The 19,478-nt window shown below is 42.0% G+C and overlaps 1 protein-coding gene across 1 annotated transcript in view; it reads right to left on the bottom strand.

The window, feature by feature from the left end:
- Positions 1–19,478, bottom strand: part of SLC25A12 (solute carrier family 25 member 12) — a 144,108-nt gene that overhangs the window by 29,717 nt on the left and 94,913 nt on the right. The window contains exons 12-13 of the mRNA XM_066575859.1: positions 4,825–4,877; positions 3,085–3,165 (exon numbers count right to left, since the gene is read on the bottom strand). Coding sequence (XP_066431956.1) covers positions 3,085–3,165; positions 4,825–4,877 — 134 coding nt within the window. The remainder of the gene's footprint in view (positions 1–3,084; positions 3,166–4,824; positions 4,878–19,478) is intronic.

Raw genomic sequence — 19,478 nt, 5'->3', positions numbered from 1 at the left:
ACCCGCGGATGGAAGCATCATTCTCTATCACCATCAAAATCGGGGACATTTTTGCTTCATCAATCTGTGTATAATATTCCTCCTCCTCCTCCTGCTCCTCCTCCTGAAACCTCACATAATCACGCCGAACTGGCAATTTTTCTTAGGCCCACAAGGCTCAGTCATAATTTTTCTAAACAATTTTTATACGTTTCAATGCTCATTAAAGCGTTGAAACTTGCACCTGAACCAATTTTTATTTTAACTGGGCTGCCTCCAGGCCTAGTTACCAATTAAGCCACATTAACCAAAGCGATTAATGGGTTTCACCTGCCCTCTTGGTTGGGCATGGGCAATTTTTTTGAGGTACATTAGTACTGTTGGTACACCAATTTTTGGGGGCCCTCGCCTACAGTGTAATCCTAGTAATTTTTTGCCCACCTGCATTACAGCTGACGTTACATCAGCTGTGCTGGGCACTGCAATGGGATATATTTATGTACCGCCGGTGGGTTCCAGGGAGCCACCCATGCTGTCAGTCCACACGGAGTTGTAACTACATGTGTCCACTTCTAAAGAACCCCAGTCTGACTGGAGCATGCAGTGTGGGCCGAAGCCCACCTGCATTAAACATGACATTACCTCAGCTGTGATGGGCAATGCTATGGGATATATTTGTGCCGCCGGTGGCTTCCTGGCACCCACCCATGCTGTCGGTCCACAGGGACTTCACAATAGGGAGTTGTACCTGCCTGTGTCTATGAATTAAAAAGCCTGGTCAGGTTGGGGCATGCAGTGTGGGCCGAAGCCCACCTGCATTTAATCTGACGTTAGCTTTGCTGTCCAGGGCACTGCAATGGGATACATTTATGTACAGCCGGTGGGTTCCAGGGAGCCACCCATGCTGTGGGTGCACACGGAATTCACATTGCGGAGTTGGGGATTCCCAGTTGTACCTGCCTGTGACTATTTATAAAAAACCGCGGTCTGACTGGGGCATGCAGACACCTTGACAGAATGAATAGTGTGTGGCACATAGGTTCCCCATTGCTATGCCCACGTGTGCAGCTCCTGATGGCGGTGGCACAGGATTATATTTCTCATTGCTTCTGTACAGCATTGTGGGCTATCGCCCCACCCCTTTTAAAGAGGGTCGCTGCCTAGCCGTGCCAACCCTCTGCAGTGTGTGCCTGCGGTTCCTCCTCATGGCAGACGCACTTATAAATAGACATGAGGGTGGTGTGGCATGAGGGCAGCTGAAGGCTGCGCAGGGACAATTTGGTGTGCGCTGTGGACACTGGGTCGTGCGGGGGGGGGGGGGGCAGCATGTAACCCAGGAGAAGTGGCAGCGGAGTGTCATGCAGGCAGTGATTGTGCTTTGTTGGAGGTAGTGTGGTGCTTAGCTAAGGTATGCATTGCTAATGAGGGCTTTTCAGAAGTAAAAATTGTTGGGAGGGGTGGGCCCACTCTTGCCGCTATTGTGGCTTAATAGTGGGACCTGGGAACTTGAGATGCAGCCCAACATGTAGCCCCTCGCCTGCCCTATCCATTGCTGTGTCGTTCCCATCACTTTCTTGAATTGCCCAGATTTTCACAAATGGAAACCTTAGCGAGCATCAGCGATATACAAAAATGCTCGGGTCGCCCATTGACTTCAATGGGGTTTGTTATTCGAAACGAACCCTCGAGCATTGCGAAATTTTCGTCCCGAGTAACGAGCACCTGAGCATTTTGGTGCTCGCTCATCTCTATACAACATACATAGGCAAAACAATGTGCCCCAGGCATCTTCCACACCCAGATACATATATCTGATTTGAAGATGGAATAACATGATTTGTCACTCCATAGAACGTTCTCTTTTTTTTATATTTATTTTTCGTCCCTGTCTTACAAGATCCTTAACTTTTTTATGGTCTTTTGCAGGACGTTGTGCAATATAGCGTCATCATTGGACTGTTGAGCACCTTTGAAATGCAACATTATAGATGTCCAAATGCATATACTTTGAGAGAACTAGCCAGTTGTTTGAAGGATGAATTAAGAGAAAAACCAGCTGATGTGTATCAGACGTTAGTGTAAAGTATGCCACAGAAGGTATCAGATATCATTAGGGCCAAAGGAGCCCCACTAATTACTAACATGTAAAAAAATTCTACTTTTCAATCTTGCTCAGGTGTGAGCTATTTCTCACAACTCGCCCATACCGATAAACACTCAGGACAGATGGGCGTTCATGTGTTTTCCATGTGGAGAGTGGAAAAAGGCACACCCAGACAGTTCAGGTAGCAACTTATCTCCAGGAAGAACAAATGGATTGGGTGTTGAAATTTAACATGCCCGATACTTCTTACCTTTGACGTCTTCGGCTTAGAAAAAGTCGAAATGCCCCCTTACATGTGCAACAGTTGGTTGGTCCCACAGAAATCAGCGAGCAGCTTTTCAGTAATACGTATAGTATAAGACACTACACCTGCTTTGATTGATTCACATGAACAGCACTTACCGTCTTGTCTTAGACTACTGATGTATACGAATGCACAGTGTGTATCGCATAGAGAAGCAGTTCAGCCATCTTTGTTTATTTAGGACTAGAGGGTCTCTTTAAATCATTTGGGCAACCAAAGCAAAAATTACAAAATGAGCTGCAAACCTCTAATATTAATCAATGTGTTTTGAATAAAAGACAATGCAATGCCCACTTATACATAAGACTATTGCAGGTCCACATTTTATGTGTCTGTAACATGGTACCCATAGAGTACTATGGTCCTATACTGTATCCCTGTGCGCTTCCGATTTTATACGGAGGCACACAAGGTTTTTCTTAATAGATTCCATACAAATGTGTAGGGATCTATGCAAATCTTGACATGCTCCACCGCATGGTGCATTAGGAAGGTATTCTCTCCTAGATGCAATGCAGAGGTAGTACATGTCCACATAACACTGAGTCCATGCATGTGTATGAGTGCAAATGTCTACATAACCACATGCCTCTCAACTTTTTTTTTTCTTCTTACAGAAACACAAAAAAAAATCAGATCATGCCTATCCTCAGGGCATCAACATTTTCTTTCCCCAATTGCATGGCAAAATACTCACACAGCCGCCAGCCAAGACTTCAGCCAGGAATGGAATTGAACCATCTCGCTGAGTAAACTTGTCTCGAACAAAATCATTAACCTATATAAAGAAGGGAAATTGTGACATAAGTAAACAAAGTGATTACGTTCTCTGAACATCTCCCGGGCCGTGCTTTCTTCCATCAGATTATTGGCAGTGCTGCTCTTTTATAAAACAGACATAACAATTTATAATGCTATCTATAAACAAGAGCCACTACACGATGTCATCTGCTTTTCACACTCCCATAATGGGCTCCGCAGGCCTATCTTGTAGTTGAAAAACTGACAAAACACAGGGCCGGTTTCTCTTTTTTTTTGCTTTATATAACAAATGAAAGCCAATAAGCAAGTGAATATAGAGAAATAGCCCAAATTATAGACTGTGGGACACCAAACTTTGCAAACATATGTCTGCTATTGTCAACTTCAGAGGAATAGTAGAGCCGAAACCCAATTTTGTTATTACATGAAAAATGATCCCCAACAAAGAAATGTGTGGCGTTTTATTATAAGATGATATACAGGTTTATTTTGGAATTATCTTGACTTTTGAGGGATGATTTTATCTTTTCAGTGTCTTCCAAGTCTGAAGGAACTGAAGATAAATAGTCACTGACTGGTGAGAGCAGATTCTACACCGGCATTTTGAAAGATTTAGTGACCAAGGTTGAATCTGTACATGCAACACATGTTGAGTGGCTAAACAATTATTACTACAAGATGCCCTGATTATTAACTTCGTGACCTGTGGGATTCGATTCAAGAGATTTATTGCACTTTCCGAATTGAAAAAGTACAATTTTATTAGAATAAAATCTGATAATCTGACACATGATGATAGGAGCGAATGAAGTGACAGCCTCGAGCCAAACATTTATTTCACCTCGGTCCCATCCAGCAAGATCAGATATTAGGAGGATCTTAACTTTGCTTATGCCCCTTTTAGACAAGCCGATTCTCGTTTGAATGAGCAAGTGACTTCAATGATAACCCATTGGCACTCATACAGCCTGTTTAGACAGGCAGATCATCGTTGAGAATCGCTCACTTCTCGTTCAGGGCTTCACATTCCTATGTAGAACACGGAGCATGGAGCGTTTAAATGTCATGTACATGAGCCAACGATGATATTTAGTCCTGCTGAAACGTAATTGGCGAACAAAAAGTGCACGACTCTTGTTTGTCATTGGCTCGCGTTTAAACCAATCGATGATCTTCACTTTCGCTTGTTTGAATGATAAATTGTTACATCTAAACGCAGCATTAGTATCAGATCAGAATCTTTATTGTATGCTTATAATTACCTTTAGACAGGACGACTATCGCTCGTGTGCTTTCACACAGAAGGTTAGTGAATGGAGGCGGAGTGCACCGGAGATCTATTCCAGCCTCCAGCCTTCATTCGCTGTGAACAGGCAGTTGTTCGAAAATGAATGACTGCCTGTTTACATTGAGCAAGAAGTTCCTCACTAGTCCCTAGTGAACTGAAATAGAGTGACTAGCAGTTAAAGACTTATTTCTCGCTCAGTACCCTGCCAGGTCTGGGGTTTACATGGGACAACAATATCGCTCGGTTGAGAACTTTTTCAATCAGTAGTTGGCCTGTGTAAAGGTACATTTACACTTATCTTTGTGCTGTCCAATAACAAAGAAGTGATATACACTATGCACATTTCTAGGATGGATTTCCAGTATAAAAATGCCACAAGTCACCTACCGTCAGTTTAATAGCCTTTTCAGGTGCAACTCCTACAAGTTGTGGTAGCAGACCTAAAGAAGAAGCGGAAAAGGATAGTCAATATGCACTGTACACCTTTACAACTTGATTGCCAACAGTTCTTGCACGCAACTCCTAAATCCTCTGTATGTCAGGTTTATAGAACAGATCTGTAAAGTTAAAGATTTTAACACAAGGTTTCTTAATGTTCTGTAGTTGTATGTAGAGGTTCATACTTGTAAAACTTTTAAAGTTTGATATTGGGTAGTCATGTTGAACATTTTCTGTTCCATTGAGATTTTGTAGTGATTAATTAAAAAAAAAAAGCTTGGAATCTTTGGATGCTGGACAGAAGCAGCAAATTATTGTTGTAAGTAAACCAACATTGCCCTTTTATTGTAAGCGCACATCCAAACAAGCAACGTGTTTCATACCAGCACCGGGCACTTCATCAGGCCTCTCACGAACTGCCTGTTACAGGCATGAAACACGGAGCTTGTTTGGATGTGTGTATACTATAATGGGTAACATTAGTCTATGTACGGCACTAACCCCTTTCTTGTGTCCAGTGTCCGGAGAGTCTAAGCATTTATTTGTTATTTCACTACATAGTAATCCCGGACTCAGACTGGTGTTGACTAGTAGGAGAATAAAAGGTAGCAGAACTTGCAAGATACACTTAATTCGCCCTGATGAACATTGTGTCTCAATTATAGAACCTAGTAAGGTGTGGACGGCATTGGCATACCTATTTCATTGTTGTTGTGGCAGTTAACTATTTCTAATCCACTGTCTGACGTCTGAAGACATTCTGATTGAAGCCTGTACAGCTCCGATATCGGAAGACGTCCAGCAGGGTATTCTTACTGTATACTATTGGCTGCTCTGTTATCGAGGGGCCTCTCCAGCATGTCACATAACGCAGTACTGGCTCTAGCCAGCAGATGGCGATATTGTAAAATGGCATAAAGAGAAAGACCGCCTAGGAATCCCTGAATCCAAAATTGGATTGCAAAGGGTTAATGCACAGTGTGCTCTCTTCCGTTTCCCCTTTTTTCTCAACATCACCCTGGACCAGGGGGGGAATGGAGGGGGGTTCTTGTCATAAATACTGCACCATTGCATAAGGCACAGCTCGAAGATGGTGAGATTTTGCTTCCAGCACAGAAAACACAATATTCTGTACACAATAAGTCAGCCCATGTATGAACAGAGCAGAGGAAGACTGTATACATAAGCCTGTCTGGTTTTCCTTAAAGGGATTGTCCATTTTTAAACACCCATTTAAAACATTTTGAGTTAAAGGTGATCACTGGGACTTTAATATTAATGCACTAACCTTAAGATAGGGCATTTTTTTCAAATTGACAAGGATGACTAAATCATCCATCCATATAAAAGTTCCAGAAACCCCCTTTAAATTTAGAAAAATCCCTATTGAACCAAGATAAGTGAAAATGATATGATTAGTAGGTGTCTGATTGTTGGGACCCCCAGCAATCATTAGAAAGGTGGTCCACGAGTCTCCTGTGTGAATGAAGCGATAGTGTGCACGCATGAGCACCACTCCAATCACTTCTATTAGACTGATGGAGATAGTTAAGTAATTTACTCTGCTAGCTCCATAGGCAGTGTGAATGGAGCAGTGCTGCTCCATTCACACAGGTGACTTGGGGACTGCCATTCTTCTGGTCACCAGGGGTCCCAATGGTCTGATCGCCAGTGATATATTACCCATTTCCTTTAAGCTGACCATACACATAAAAAAACAGTTGGTCTCACATTTATCACGTTACCATTTCCTCAGCCAACCTACTATAAACCCCCTCGACTAGCATTCACTAGTAAAGAGAATAATCCTGTTAGGGAATTTCTGTAGATGCAATTCTCTAATATCTAAGAAAAGATTAACCTTGTTTTAAGGGTAGAAAGTGCTTTAAAAGTAGTTTTGGTTGTTATTTACCTCTAAAGCATCCATTACGTCACTTGTAATAATAATCATCTTGTTTGTACTGGCAGTAAGAGGCAATTAATCCAATCAAATAATGCTACCATGCTGTCTTCCCATAACATGTAAATATTCACATTCATAGAACATTAGAGGCATTGCTCTCCAATAGAAAGGGAACACAATTAAGTATAAAAGATTTATTCAAACAGCAAGAAATGTGTTTCTGAATTATGTATACAGCAAAAGGCAACAACACTCCATGGATTAATTAACTTGAATAATATTCAATCATTTAGGTTTTAGAAAAGCAAGAAACTGGGAAAATTGTAAGTTTTTTTTTCACATTCTTCAACAATGTACAAGTCATTAATAGTATCAGCAAAATGAATTTCTTAATAGGCAACATACTCACTAATGTAAATTTATAGAGGTGTTCTAGAGCACAAGTGGACAGCAGTACCCTACTCCAATTGAACAGCTATACTAGAATTCATTCAAAGCCCCTTTGTCTATACATATAATACCAGGACTACTCACAATTAACTTGTAATTCACAGCCTCCTTCTATTGATATACAAGACTTCAAAACTAGACAGCCTACTAGCTTGAGTCCCTGACTGTGAGCCATAGCCTATCAAGACATCTGCACTCTCAGCAACTCCAGCCATCTTGGTTTAGGTGGGATTGGTTGGCCTGGCTCCAGAGTTCTTACTGTTGTTTTTGTAGTTTGATAGCCTAGTAAGTGTGTCCTTTTAAACACAAGATGTGATTTTCTTTTTTGACCAATTATATCTAACTTCCAAATTGTTGCTTAGAATTGTACTAATGTTCCCTGCTTAACAATATTTACTTGTTACATACTTTGTTGAAAATTTAATAACCCCTCCCCACAAAAAGAAAAAAAGAACAAACAAATTTTGTGTAGCTTTCCTGTCTGCACATAGAAGTCTAGCAAAATGTTAGGACATGCACTGATAATATCCCAGCTAGACTACTGCAACACTCCCTTTTATGGCTTGCCAAAAAAAACAAACAACACCCCTTCAATCTATCCTTACCTTTGTCACACAATTTATCTACCTCTACTCCTGTTCCTCTATTGGTACCCACCTTGGTTAATCTCTCCATTGCCTATCCATCACACAAATAATCCAATTTACAATCCCCACTGTAACCTACAAAGCCCTATCCAGTTCTGATTCAATGTCCATTTCTTCTGCAATTTGCAGATACTACTCTATATGCAGCCTTCGCTCTGCCAATGACAACAACCTCTCCACCACTCAATCAATTAGAGCTTCTAATACAGGAAGAGAAACAATGTGATGGGCATCACAGAAACTTGTAGGCATTTTCTATAGGCCATCCAAACAAACATACGATATGGATGAACTCTTTCTACATCAGATGGCTAATTTCTCAAAAAGCATGACAGTGATCATGGGAGATTTTAACTATCCAGACATTTGTTGGGAATCTCTCTCAGGTAAAAGTAATGGATCCAACAAATGCTTATCCGCTCTTGCTGACAACTTTATCTTCCCAAAGGTCGAAGAGAAAACAAGGGGATCTGCTATCTTGGACCTAATTCTTACCAACAGGGAGGGAATGGTTGAGGAAGTAATAGTGGCTGGGACCTTAGGAGGCAGTGATCATGCTATCCTTGAAGTTTGGATAACTAGGGGAAGAAGACCTTAGAAAACCCAGAGCTCAAGGTTGGATTTCAAAAAAGCCGAGTTTAATGGACTCAGAAAGAGGGTAGGAAGAATCCAATGGCTGGATGTTCTTAAGGACAGAAATGTACAAGAAGGTTGGGAAATATTGTGAAATGAGATTCTCAAAGCGCAATCGTTACTAATCCCTAAGGCCTCATGTCCACGGGGAAAATAAGAATTAAAATCCGCAGCGGATTTTAACTCTTCTCCCGCGCGCGAATCCGCATCCCATAGGGATGCGTTGACCACCCGCGGGTAGATAAATACCCACGGATCGTCAATAAAAGTGATTTAAAAAAAAATGGAGCATGAAAAAATCTGGACCATGCTCCATTTTCATGCGGGTCTCCCGTGGGGACGGCTCCCGCGGGCTTCTATTGAAGCCTATGGAAGCCGTCCGGATCCGCGGGAGACAAAATTCGGAATTTACTCACACGCTCCGTTTCTTCTCTTCGCGGCGGCGCCATCTTCTCTCCGTCGCGGCCGGATCTTTTTTCTTCGGGACGGCGCATGCGCGGTGCACGTCACCGACGTCATCATGCACATCCGCCGAGCCGAAGAAAGAAGATCCGGCCGCGACGAGAGAAGATGACGCCGCAGCGAAGAGAAGAAACGGAGCGGATGGGAGGTAAGTTTATTCTGATTTATTCCTATTTTCAGCGCTCATGTCCGCGGGGCAGGAGGGACCCGCTACGGATTCTACATGGAGAATCCGTAGCGGGCCTGATTTTCCCCGTGGACATGAGGCCTAAAGGAAGGAAGAATGGGAACATTTAAAAGAGACCAGGATGGATGAGCACAGAAAGTAAGTATATAGCATATGTTAGAATATCTAAAGCCAAAAGCAATAAAGAATTTTGGAATATCTCAAAGGCAAAAGAAAAGTAAAAGATGCAGTAGAATTGTTACAGAATGAAAATGGTCAATTGGTTAACAATGATGTTAAGGAGGACAAAAACTTTTACATTTCTATTTTGTATCTTTTAAAGGAATAAGAGAATGTGGGATATCTATAAGCAGAGAGATTGTGAGCGAACCCATAGCTAACTTAAATGAATTCAAGTCGCCAGGTCCAGATAAATTACATCCTAGGACACTGAACGAAGCAGCTGAGGTAATTGCTGAACCACTTGCTGTAATATTTAAAAATTCCTGTAGAAGAGAAGTCTTCCAAACAAATGTTGTCCCCATCTTCAAAAAAGGGAATAAGGTAAATCCAGGAAACTACAGGCCTGTGAGCTTGACTTCTATACCAGCAAAGATCTTTGAACAAATTATTAAACAGCATCTATGCAAGTACTTGGATGAGAATGCCGTAAATAACCAGAGGCAGCATGGGTTTGTAACAAACAAGTCATGCCAGATGAATCTAATTTCCTTCTATGACAGAATCACCGACTGGGTTGATCAGGAAAATGCGGTAGATATAGTATATCTTGACGTTAGTAAAGCATTTGACAAAGTATCTAATACCATCCTTATTGAAAAAAATGACCAAATATGGGATTAACAAATCAATTGTTAGGTGAATTCACAACTGGCTGAATAATTGTACTCAAAGAGTGGTCATAAATGGCTGCACATCCAAGTGGAAGAATGTATCAAGTGGGGTACCACAAGGCTCTGTCCTAGGCCCAGTGTTGTTTAACATTTTTATAAATTATCTAGATAAGAGAATTGAGGGGAAACTGTTCAAATTTGCAGACAACACAAAGCTAGGAGGGATAGCTAACACTAGAGAAGAGAGAGAGAGAGGATTCAAAAAGATCTAGATAAGCTTGAACAGTGGGCAGCAACTAACAATGTTATTTAACAGGGAGAAATGCAAGGTCCTACATCTGGGCAAGAAAAAAAAGAACATACAGAAAGGGAAGAATTTGGCTAAGCAGCAGCACATGTGAAAAAGACTTGGATATGCTAATAGATCATAGACTGAACATGAGTCAACAATGTGATGCATTAGCAAAAAAGGCAAAGAATTCTGGGATGTATTAAGATAAGCATTGAGTCTAGATCATGTGAGGTAGTTGTCCCTCTCCAGTCTTCCTTGCTTAGACCTTATTTGGAGTACTGTGTCCAGTTCTGGGCACCCCACTTAAAAAAAGACATTGATATACTGGAGCAAATTCAAAGAAAAATTACCAGGATGGTGTGCGGTCTGCAAACCATGCCCTGTGTATAATGGTTAAAGGCCCTAAGAATGTTTAGCTTGCAAAAAAGGCGGCTGAGAGAAGACCTAATTGCTGTTTATGATAATCTGAAGGGCTGTAATAGTCCAGAGAGATCAGCCCTATTCTCATTTGCACAAGGAAAGGAAGAAGACACAGATTAGAATTTAGGAAAAACTTTTTGAGAATGAGGGTGATTAATGAGTGGAACATGTTGCCAAGGAACGTGATGAGTTCTTCAGTGGGGGGTCTTCAAACAGAGGCTGGACAGACATCTGTCTTGGATGATTTAGTGAACCCTTTATTGAGCACAGGTTTGGACCCGATGACCCTGGAGGTGCCTTCTATGATTCAATCTGCTTCTTATGCACAAGACTTATCTCATGCATCCCCTCTGTTCTGGAATCCTCTTCCTTATGGTATATGCCATTTCCCAACCCTTCAAAAGGCACAATAAAAACGTATGTGTTCCGATTAGCAAAAGACCTGTCCTAAAGAGTCCACCAACAAGTATGCCAATACTGTCTCCACCTAACATGTTTATAGATGCTTACTCCATTATGACACACAGTGGCTGTAGATCTGCTATGCCTATGTACGGATATTACTTGGGGCAGGATCTAAAGGCAGCATTTAGGGTTCCCCAGTATTCACACTTCAACCTCACAAGTTGGGATCTGGTGTTTTCTGCAGGGATCTCTAGACTGTTACCCTAGAAAGAGTTTCAGTTAAGAGGTAGGTGACAAACTTTGTCAAGTTTTTCATAATACACTACCAGATGGTGTTGCGTGGACAAACAGTTCAAGGGTCAAGGCAGACAGAAAAATATGTAGTCAGATAATAAGTTGAAGTCAGGAAAGCTGAGTGGTTCAGGCTCAGATCAAATACCAGCAGGTCAGACAGAAATACACTTGCACCATCACATAGTTTAGAGACCGATTCCTCAGGTACCTGCTGATGGGTGGAGTAGACCTAAATAGCCCAGCACCTGTCAGGATTGGTTGGGGAATGGAAAGCTAGGTACGCACGTTGACTCCCTAAGAGTCATCCACATGGACTCCATTTCAAATGTGCTGCAAATTTTCTGCCATGTGAATCTACTCTTAGGGTAAGCTCATATAGGCAGGGCGGATATTAAATATATCTTGTAAACACAGATTTATTTGTATGTACCAGCTAACTGCGTCATTTGCTCTCTTTGAAAAACAGAAATGAACCAGGACAGAATTAAATGGAAATATTTCAGTTTTTTTATGAAAACCTATTAAAATCAATAAGGAACAATATGGAACTGTTTATTTTACATTTTTATTTCCACTTCTCTGCTCCGCAAACTGAACAGAGAAACAGAAATATATAAGCGAGACTAACGCCAGTGTGGATGAGTCCTAAAAGGGCCTTTGAAAGAGGACAGAATCCTCAGGGAAAAAAAACTATATTTTTGCTGTCAGCTAATTTGTTCTCTCTGGTCTGCATCTTGCCTCTGATCTTGGAAAACTGAACATTATATCATGGTTGTGTGATGAAATCAAGAGCTGATTTATCAGACTTTATTAGATGCTGGATTACAGGAATTCACTATACTAAGCTGTAAAGGTAAATTATGCTCAACTGTACAATAAAATATGCTTAGAAACTGCACAATCTATATTCGTATATAGCACATACATATTCTGCATCGCTATGTACAGATACAAACATTAAAATGCACATAAAATGATGACCATTTCAAGAACACGTCAGATGAAAACTTTAACTAAAACTTGAAAAGTAGAGTCGGGATGAAGCACTCTGGGACACAACCAATTTCAGAGCAGTGTGTTCTAACCTTAGTCTCAACCCCATCGCAGATGTGTGCTAAATAGAAATGTTTGTGACGTTGTACCACATGGAGAGCAGCTATTCTCTGTCCAGAGAGCTCCCCTGATTGCTGGTTGTCTTTAGAGATGCCATTTAAAATGACAACTGAATAGCGGAGCGTTCTCCGTACAGAACAACGATAGGTTTGTGATACATTATGAATAACAAATAAAAGTTAGTGTTGTTATCACAAAGACCCCCCCCCCCCCCCCCCCCCCCCCACACACACACACATATGTATATATAATCTCAGACAATCATTGTCTGTCCATCAGTGATGGTGAGGCTTAGGTGGGTAATTTTAAATATGTACATGGTGAGACACATCTCATTTTGGAATATTCTTACCCCCAGCAAGATATGTAGAAATTACAATGATGATTACTCACAGTTCCAAAATTTCTCCAACTAGATGTGAATTTAACCAACCGATGTCTGCTTTAAGTGTGGGACCCCGCAGGTGGCTATTGCTTGAGCTGGTGTGGAGTGATCCAGGACTTCTGTTTCTATATCAAATGATTTACCCAAACTCATCTTACTATCATCAATCTTATGACATCCAATGGGATATCTTTAGTAGGTAGGTCCCAACAAATACAAATACGTTGGTGGTACAAGAAAAAAATCTACACCTGGATTGCCTACCCTTTCCAAAAATTAATTTTTGGAACAATGGCATTTCTTTTTTGGATGGATTTTTTGGAGTTGACTACGCTTTAAGGAATCAGCAGTTGAGGAATTCTTCGCAACATGGGAAAGTTTTAAAGCTTCAATTCAAGATAGAATCAAAACACAATTTCAGGCCACCACTCAGTACTTCAAGTAGAAAGTGACCCTCCTAGCTAACGCTCCAATATGTTTCAATGGAGCAAGCAGAGACCGATTGGCTCCGTATCGCCTTTCATTTATATTGTTTAAACTTTTGATTTGAAGAATGTCCTCTTCCAGGCCTGGCTACCAGGAGAAGTTTTTCAACAGATGTAGTCAAACAGTCTCATGATATTCCTTTATCCGATATATTATTGCCGTATTACTAACAACTTAGCTCCTTAGGAACTAATAATTTTTCTGTCTTTGGGGTGCGATCATACTTTGCAGACTGTGCAGATTTTTGACTAAGATTTTGATGCAGATTTCACCCTTAAATCAATGGTGTGAAATTCGTTTGCGGATCCACGTCAAAATACGCTTTAAATTCTGTACCAAATATGCTAAGTGTGAACACATCCATAGAGCGGCAGATTTGTTGCAGAAATTTCTGTTATTGTGCCATTTATCTGAATACGGCTTGCAGTAATCCATGCACTTGATGAAAAAACCTACCTAATTTCGATGACTGGAACTGAGCTTCAGCCACAAAATTAGCAAAACGTTACCATCTGTGAATATAACCTTAGGCCACGTTCACACAGACAAGAAAATTCTGTGAGATTTTTGCTTTGCAAGACGCACAAATATGAACCCTATTCTTTTGAATGGGGTCAGGGGCGTAACTATAGGGGATGCAGGGGATGCGGCTGCACCCGGGCCCAGGAGCCTTAGGGGGCCCATACGGCCTTTCTACTCCATGTAGGGAGCCCAGTACTATGAATAAACCATTATAGTTGGGGGCCCTGTTACAGGTTTTGCATTGGGGCCCAGAAGCTTCAAGTTACGCCTCTGAATGGGGTCATACATATGAGCGATTTTTTTTCCCCCGCATAGCACCACGACAAGTGCTATCTGTCAGCAGCACATTCTATCTGGCTGCGTGATCTCGCATCGCAGTCTCATTGTTTTCAATGGGGCCAACGGCAGCAGCGCTGGTCCCATTGAAAACAATGGAAGAACTCTGTTATCCTCTGCCGTGGCTGTGACAGCCACGGCAGGGGATTCCTTGCATCCCCGAAGTGATGCAAGGCTGTTTTCACATGAAAATGCCTTGCATCAGCGGGGCTTTCACATGGATGGCGAGGGCGATACCGGGCCGTGATTAGCCTTAAGGCTGTTGTCATCTTGATTCGCTAACCTTGTCCCACTGACTTCATGCCATCATTTTAATGTCATTTTTTGTAGATGTAGTATGAGGCTGAAAAAAGACACATGTTCATCCAGTTCCCCATATTAACCCCCAGTGTTGATCCAGAGGAAGGCAAAAAAAACATGCGTGGTCTGTCCAGTGACTTGTAAAGAGGAGGAACAATGTTCTCATAACGTGCCCCTAGACCTCTTTTGACGCACCTCATGATCCCATTTGCCTTGGCAGCAGCTGCCTGACACTGGTTGCTCCAGCTAAGCTAAGTTAACGAAGTTAACTAAAATCCCCAAGTCCTTTTCCATGTCAGTGGTTTCCCATTTAGTGTGTAATGTTGACATGTATTTTCCTGCCAATGTACAGAACCTTACATGTATCAGTGTTAAACCTCATTGGCTACTTTGGTGCCCAAGCCAATCTTGCAATCTCCTTCTGTCCTCTCTTGTGTTGCTTACTTTACATATTTTTGTATCATCTGCAAATATTGATATTTTACTGTACAATCCTTCTACCAGGTCATTAATAAAATATTAAAAAGAATAGGGCCCAGTACCGACCCTGTGGTCCCCAACTAGTAATGGTGACCCAATCAGAGTATATACCGCTTATAACCACTCTCTGCTTTCTATCACTGAGCCAGTTACTTACTCAATTACACACATTCTCGCCCAGACCAAGCATTCTCATTTTATACACCAACCTGTTATGCGGCGCAGTATCAAACGCTTTGGAAAAGTCCAGATACACAAGATCCAATGACTCTCCACAGTCCAGTCTAGAACTTACCTCCTCGTACAAGCCGATCCTGTTGGTTTGAACAACCTTTTACATTTTAGCAAAGCCTTAAGGCCTCATGTCCACAGGGAAAATCAGGCCCGCTACGGATTCTCCATGTAGAATCCGTAGCGGGTCCCTCCTGCCCCGTGGACATGAGGCAGTAAAATCAGAATTAACTCACCTCTCGCCCGCTCCGGATCTTCCCTTCGCCGCGGCTCCATCTTCTGTCCGTCGCGGCCGGATCTTCTTTCTTCGGCCCGGCGGATGCGCAGGGCACGTCTGTTACGTGCCCCGCGCATGCGCCAGCCCGAAGAAAAAAGGTTCCGGCTGCGACGGAGAGAAGATGAAGCCGCGGCGAAGGGAAGATCCGGAGCGGGCGAGAGGTGAGTAAATTCCGATTTTGGTCTCCAGCAGATCCGGACTGCTTCTATAGGCTTCAATAGAAGCCCGCGGGAGACCCGCACGAAAATGGAGCATGGTCCAGATTTTTTCATGCTCCATTTAAAAAAAAATCACTTTTATTGACCATCCGCGGGTATTTATCTACCCGCGGGTGGTCAATGCATCCCTATGGGATGTGGATCCGCGGGCAGGAGAAGAGTTCAAATCCGCTGCGGATTTTAATTCTTCTTTTGCCCGTGGACATGAGGCCTTATAGTTTTTGAAACACTTGCTGAACCTAAAGGAGTTGAACCACTCACGTCTGGAGCACGATAGCTCAGAATAGGATAAGTAGAATGTGCCTGCATGTAAAATGCTTAAACCGTCCCTCAACTATATGCTTGGAAACACACATGAAGTGTTTGAGTCATAATCTTAAGTGGTTCCAGCAGGAAGCAGAAGTAGAAGTTCTTCCTTTATATTTCCCATTCCTTTTGATCTACTTCCGATTTTGGCTCAAAAAACTGCATGCGAGTTTCCAGTATAACGATGATTGTTTTGTGTGTGTGCTTTTTGAGGTCTGCAGTAGTAGATATGGTTATTTTCTTACAATGCATACATACCTACTGACATCATAAATTATAAGGAAACACATATAAACACGTCCTCCCAGCTGTGCTGCAGATGTCGTTCAACCAGCATAAAATAAATCATTGAAACATTCACAGCTACTCAATCATTTCAACTCGATCATAAAACACCCACAATCCTTGTTAACGAAGAATTAAAAGAATTCTTTTCAAAGCAACAAAAACCTTAAGGAGTCTCATGTGTACTTGCCACCTACACAGCGGGGGATTCAATAGCATTATCCACTATTAAACATTTGGCCACAGACAATCACAATCGATCGTTAGGTTTATGGGACTATTCAACATAACCAGTAAGCATACGATGTAACCAGTGGTAAGCAAAGATATTTTTTTCCTCCTGTTGTCTAAAAAACAGCAAAAAATGTCATTTATTAGGCAGTGGCGTGCCACTAATATAGGCAGACCATGTGATTGCTATGGGAGCCAAGGACACTTCTGTTGGTCCAGACGTTGTTGGCTCAGTCAGTGCAGGCTGCCTCTTCGCCATCTCTCCAGCAGTACTACACTGACAAGAAGGAGGAGGCAGCCTGCACTGACTGAGACAGTGGGGTACGGACCAGATAGAATGAAAATTACAGACAGACTTGTGCTGCACCTGTTGGCTGGACATTTGGGAAAGGGGGAGAAAGAGGGGACACAAGTACTTTGTGGAGCCACAGAGGAGACACTATTACTTGTGGGGCTACAGAGGGGACAGCGGTACTCTGGAGGTAGTGAGAGGTTAATTAGAGGCAGTGGTAGGAAGGGAAGAGTGCACAGAGAGGAGTAGTGGCTTGAAGCTCATGGACATCACCAATCAAAGAAAATTCCACCTATCATCAGTGGAGGTAACTGCACTGTAATCACTATCACTGTGTGGAGCTGGAATCTGACTAGAGTATGGCAGTTACCTTACTTAGAGGTATACTAGAGATGAACTGCATCTAAGCTATTGTGTTATACATATGCTCTAATATCATTTCTTTGTGGGGGGCAGTTCTGAGTTTATTGTATACCCCTGTTATAAGGTATACACAGGGCAAGAAAAGCTGTGTCATAGAATAAATAGAACATAATCATCTTTAAAGAACAAACATTCCCATTAGAATTAAGAGTTTCAAGTCCATGAAATATGTTGGGGGTGGGCGGGTGTTGACAATAACATCCAGAATACAGATTATGGGTTATACATAGAAGTACTGTCTGACCTGGGGATTTAAGGGCTTTTCCAGGGTTAGAAAAACATTGCCGCTCAACTCCACTGAAGTGAATGGGAGCTGAGCAGCAGTAACATACACAACCCATGGAATAGGGTGGCGCTGTGTTTAGAAGAATGCTTTCCGTTCAGTTCTATTTTGTACGGCTCAGTTTTTTCAAAAACAAGATCTGCTGGAAAAACACTAGTGTGAACTTAGCCTAAATTACATTTTCTTTAGCAGGTGAGAACAAAGTTGCAAACAAATATGACAAGTCATCTCAGATGACAATTTGAGTATACACACTTTATTTTAAAAGCATGTTCTGTCAAAGGCAAAGATTACTTACTGCCTTGACATACTCAACCCAATTCCACCACTCTATGGCGTCATGTCACTTGCACACAGCTATATTATGGATCAATGCTGTAAGCATCTGTATAACAATACTCTGACTAACATATACGGCTCCTTACCGTGGCATAAAAAGTGTCAATGAGTCCATGATGTGCTGCCTTACAGGATCCAGGCTCACTCTGATCATGGAGAATAGGAGACTGATAGAACATTCATGATTTATGGTTCACATGGCCCCAATGAGCTAATATTTGGAATATTGTAAATGGTGACTATGCTATGGACTGGAACAATAGGCTTTTTTATTTTTACGGTCAAACGAAGAACGGCGGACCCTCACTTTGCCTCCCCTTTACACTCTCCATTTATCCATTTTATTGTCCTTGTCTGATAGCAAGGGTACATCTATGCGGAATGGAAATCCTGCGTATTGGCGCATGGACAATATGCAGCGAAATACAGTAACAGCAAAGTGGATGAGAATTGATCAAAGGTCATCCCTACACCACGAAGAATTTCCATGGGGAAATTGGACTGCAGTACATAAAAGAAAAACAAAACAAAATAAATAAATAAATTAAAACTCAGGTCCACAGAAAGTCAAATTCTTCTGCAGATTTTTCCTTTTGGATTTCACTCCTTTTATAGCAGATGAGATCCCCAGCAACATCTGCCTGCTACACATGTGGATTTTTCTGTTGATGCGCTGCAGATATGCAGAACATTTTTAGGCTATATATGGATCTGGCCCAACCATTCTTTTCGCAGATTTTTTTTATCTGCTTCTACTTGGCATTTTTGGTAACACTAAATCACAATTTTTGTACTACTTTGCTCCGTGCCTGACAAGTATGTCAACAATATTGCTTGTGAACAGATAATGTTAAAGGGACTTTTTTTTCCCAAAAACCTGCTTGGCTTGCTGTACCAACATAAAAGAAGCCATACACACCTGCCTCGCTGCTCCAGGGCTACTGGGGCTTCTCCACTGATCTTCAAACTTCTGGCTGCAGAGCGACAGCGACCTGACATCATGACATGTGATCAATGTAGCCAATCACCGGCTGTAGTTAGCCGGTGATTCACTGCAGCAGACATATGGACCCTGTGTCACTGACGTTATCATTGGCCCCCTGCGCCAGGAAGTGAAGACCAGTGGGGAATCAGGCACCAGAGGATTGGGAGCAGGGAAAAGAGAATACCCTGTTCTATCAAAGGTAATTGGACACCTGAGAAAAGATCAAAATGAGTATTAATTTACATATGCTAATACTTAGTGGCGCCTTCTTTGGTCCTAATGACATCAGATAGTAAAGTATGCCATGGAGACTAGCATCTGTTACACTTCAGCTAGTTCTTCCATATATTCATCCTGCAAATGTTTGGGGAGTCCTCTCAATGAAGATGCATTGGCCCGACTACAAAGGTGCAAGAAGTGTAGTTATTGTACAGTTGAGCAATGGAAGCATATTCTATAGAGTGACAAATCAAACTGCTCTAGTTTCAGGTGGACATACCCAGGTGTGGAGGATGCCTGGGAAATGCCTTTGCCTCAGTGTCTTGTGCCAGCAAATACGTTTATGGGGGAGGTTCTACTATGGTT

Source organism: Eleutherodactylus coqui, chromosome 8 (assembly GCF_035609145.1).
Source record: "Eleutherodactylus coqui strain aEleCoq1 chromosome 8, aEleCoq1.hap1, whole genome shotgun sequence".
In the NCBI taxonomy this organism is placed as follows: Eukaryota; Metazoa; Chordata; class Amphibia; order Anura; family Eleutherodactylidae; genus Eleutherodactylus; species Eleutherodactylus coqui.
This window is presented reverse-complemented; position numbering and strand designations above follow the sequence as displayed.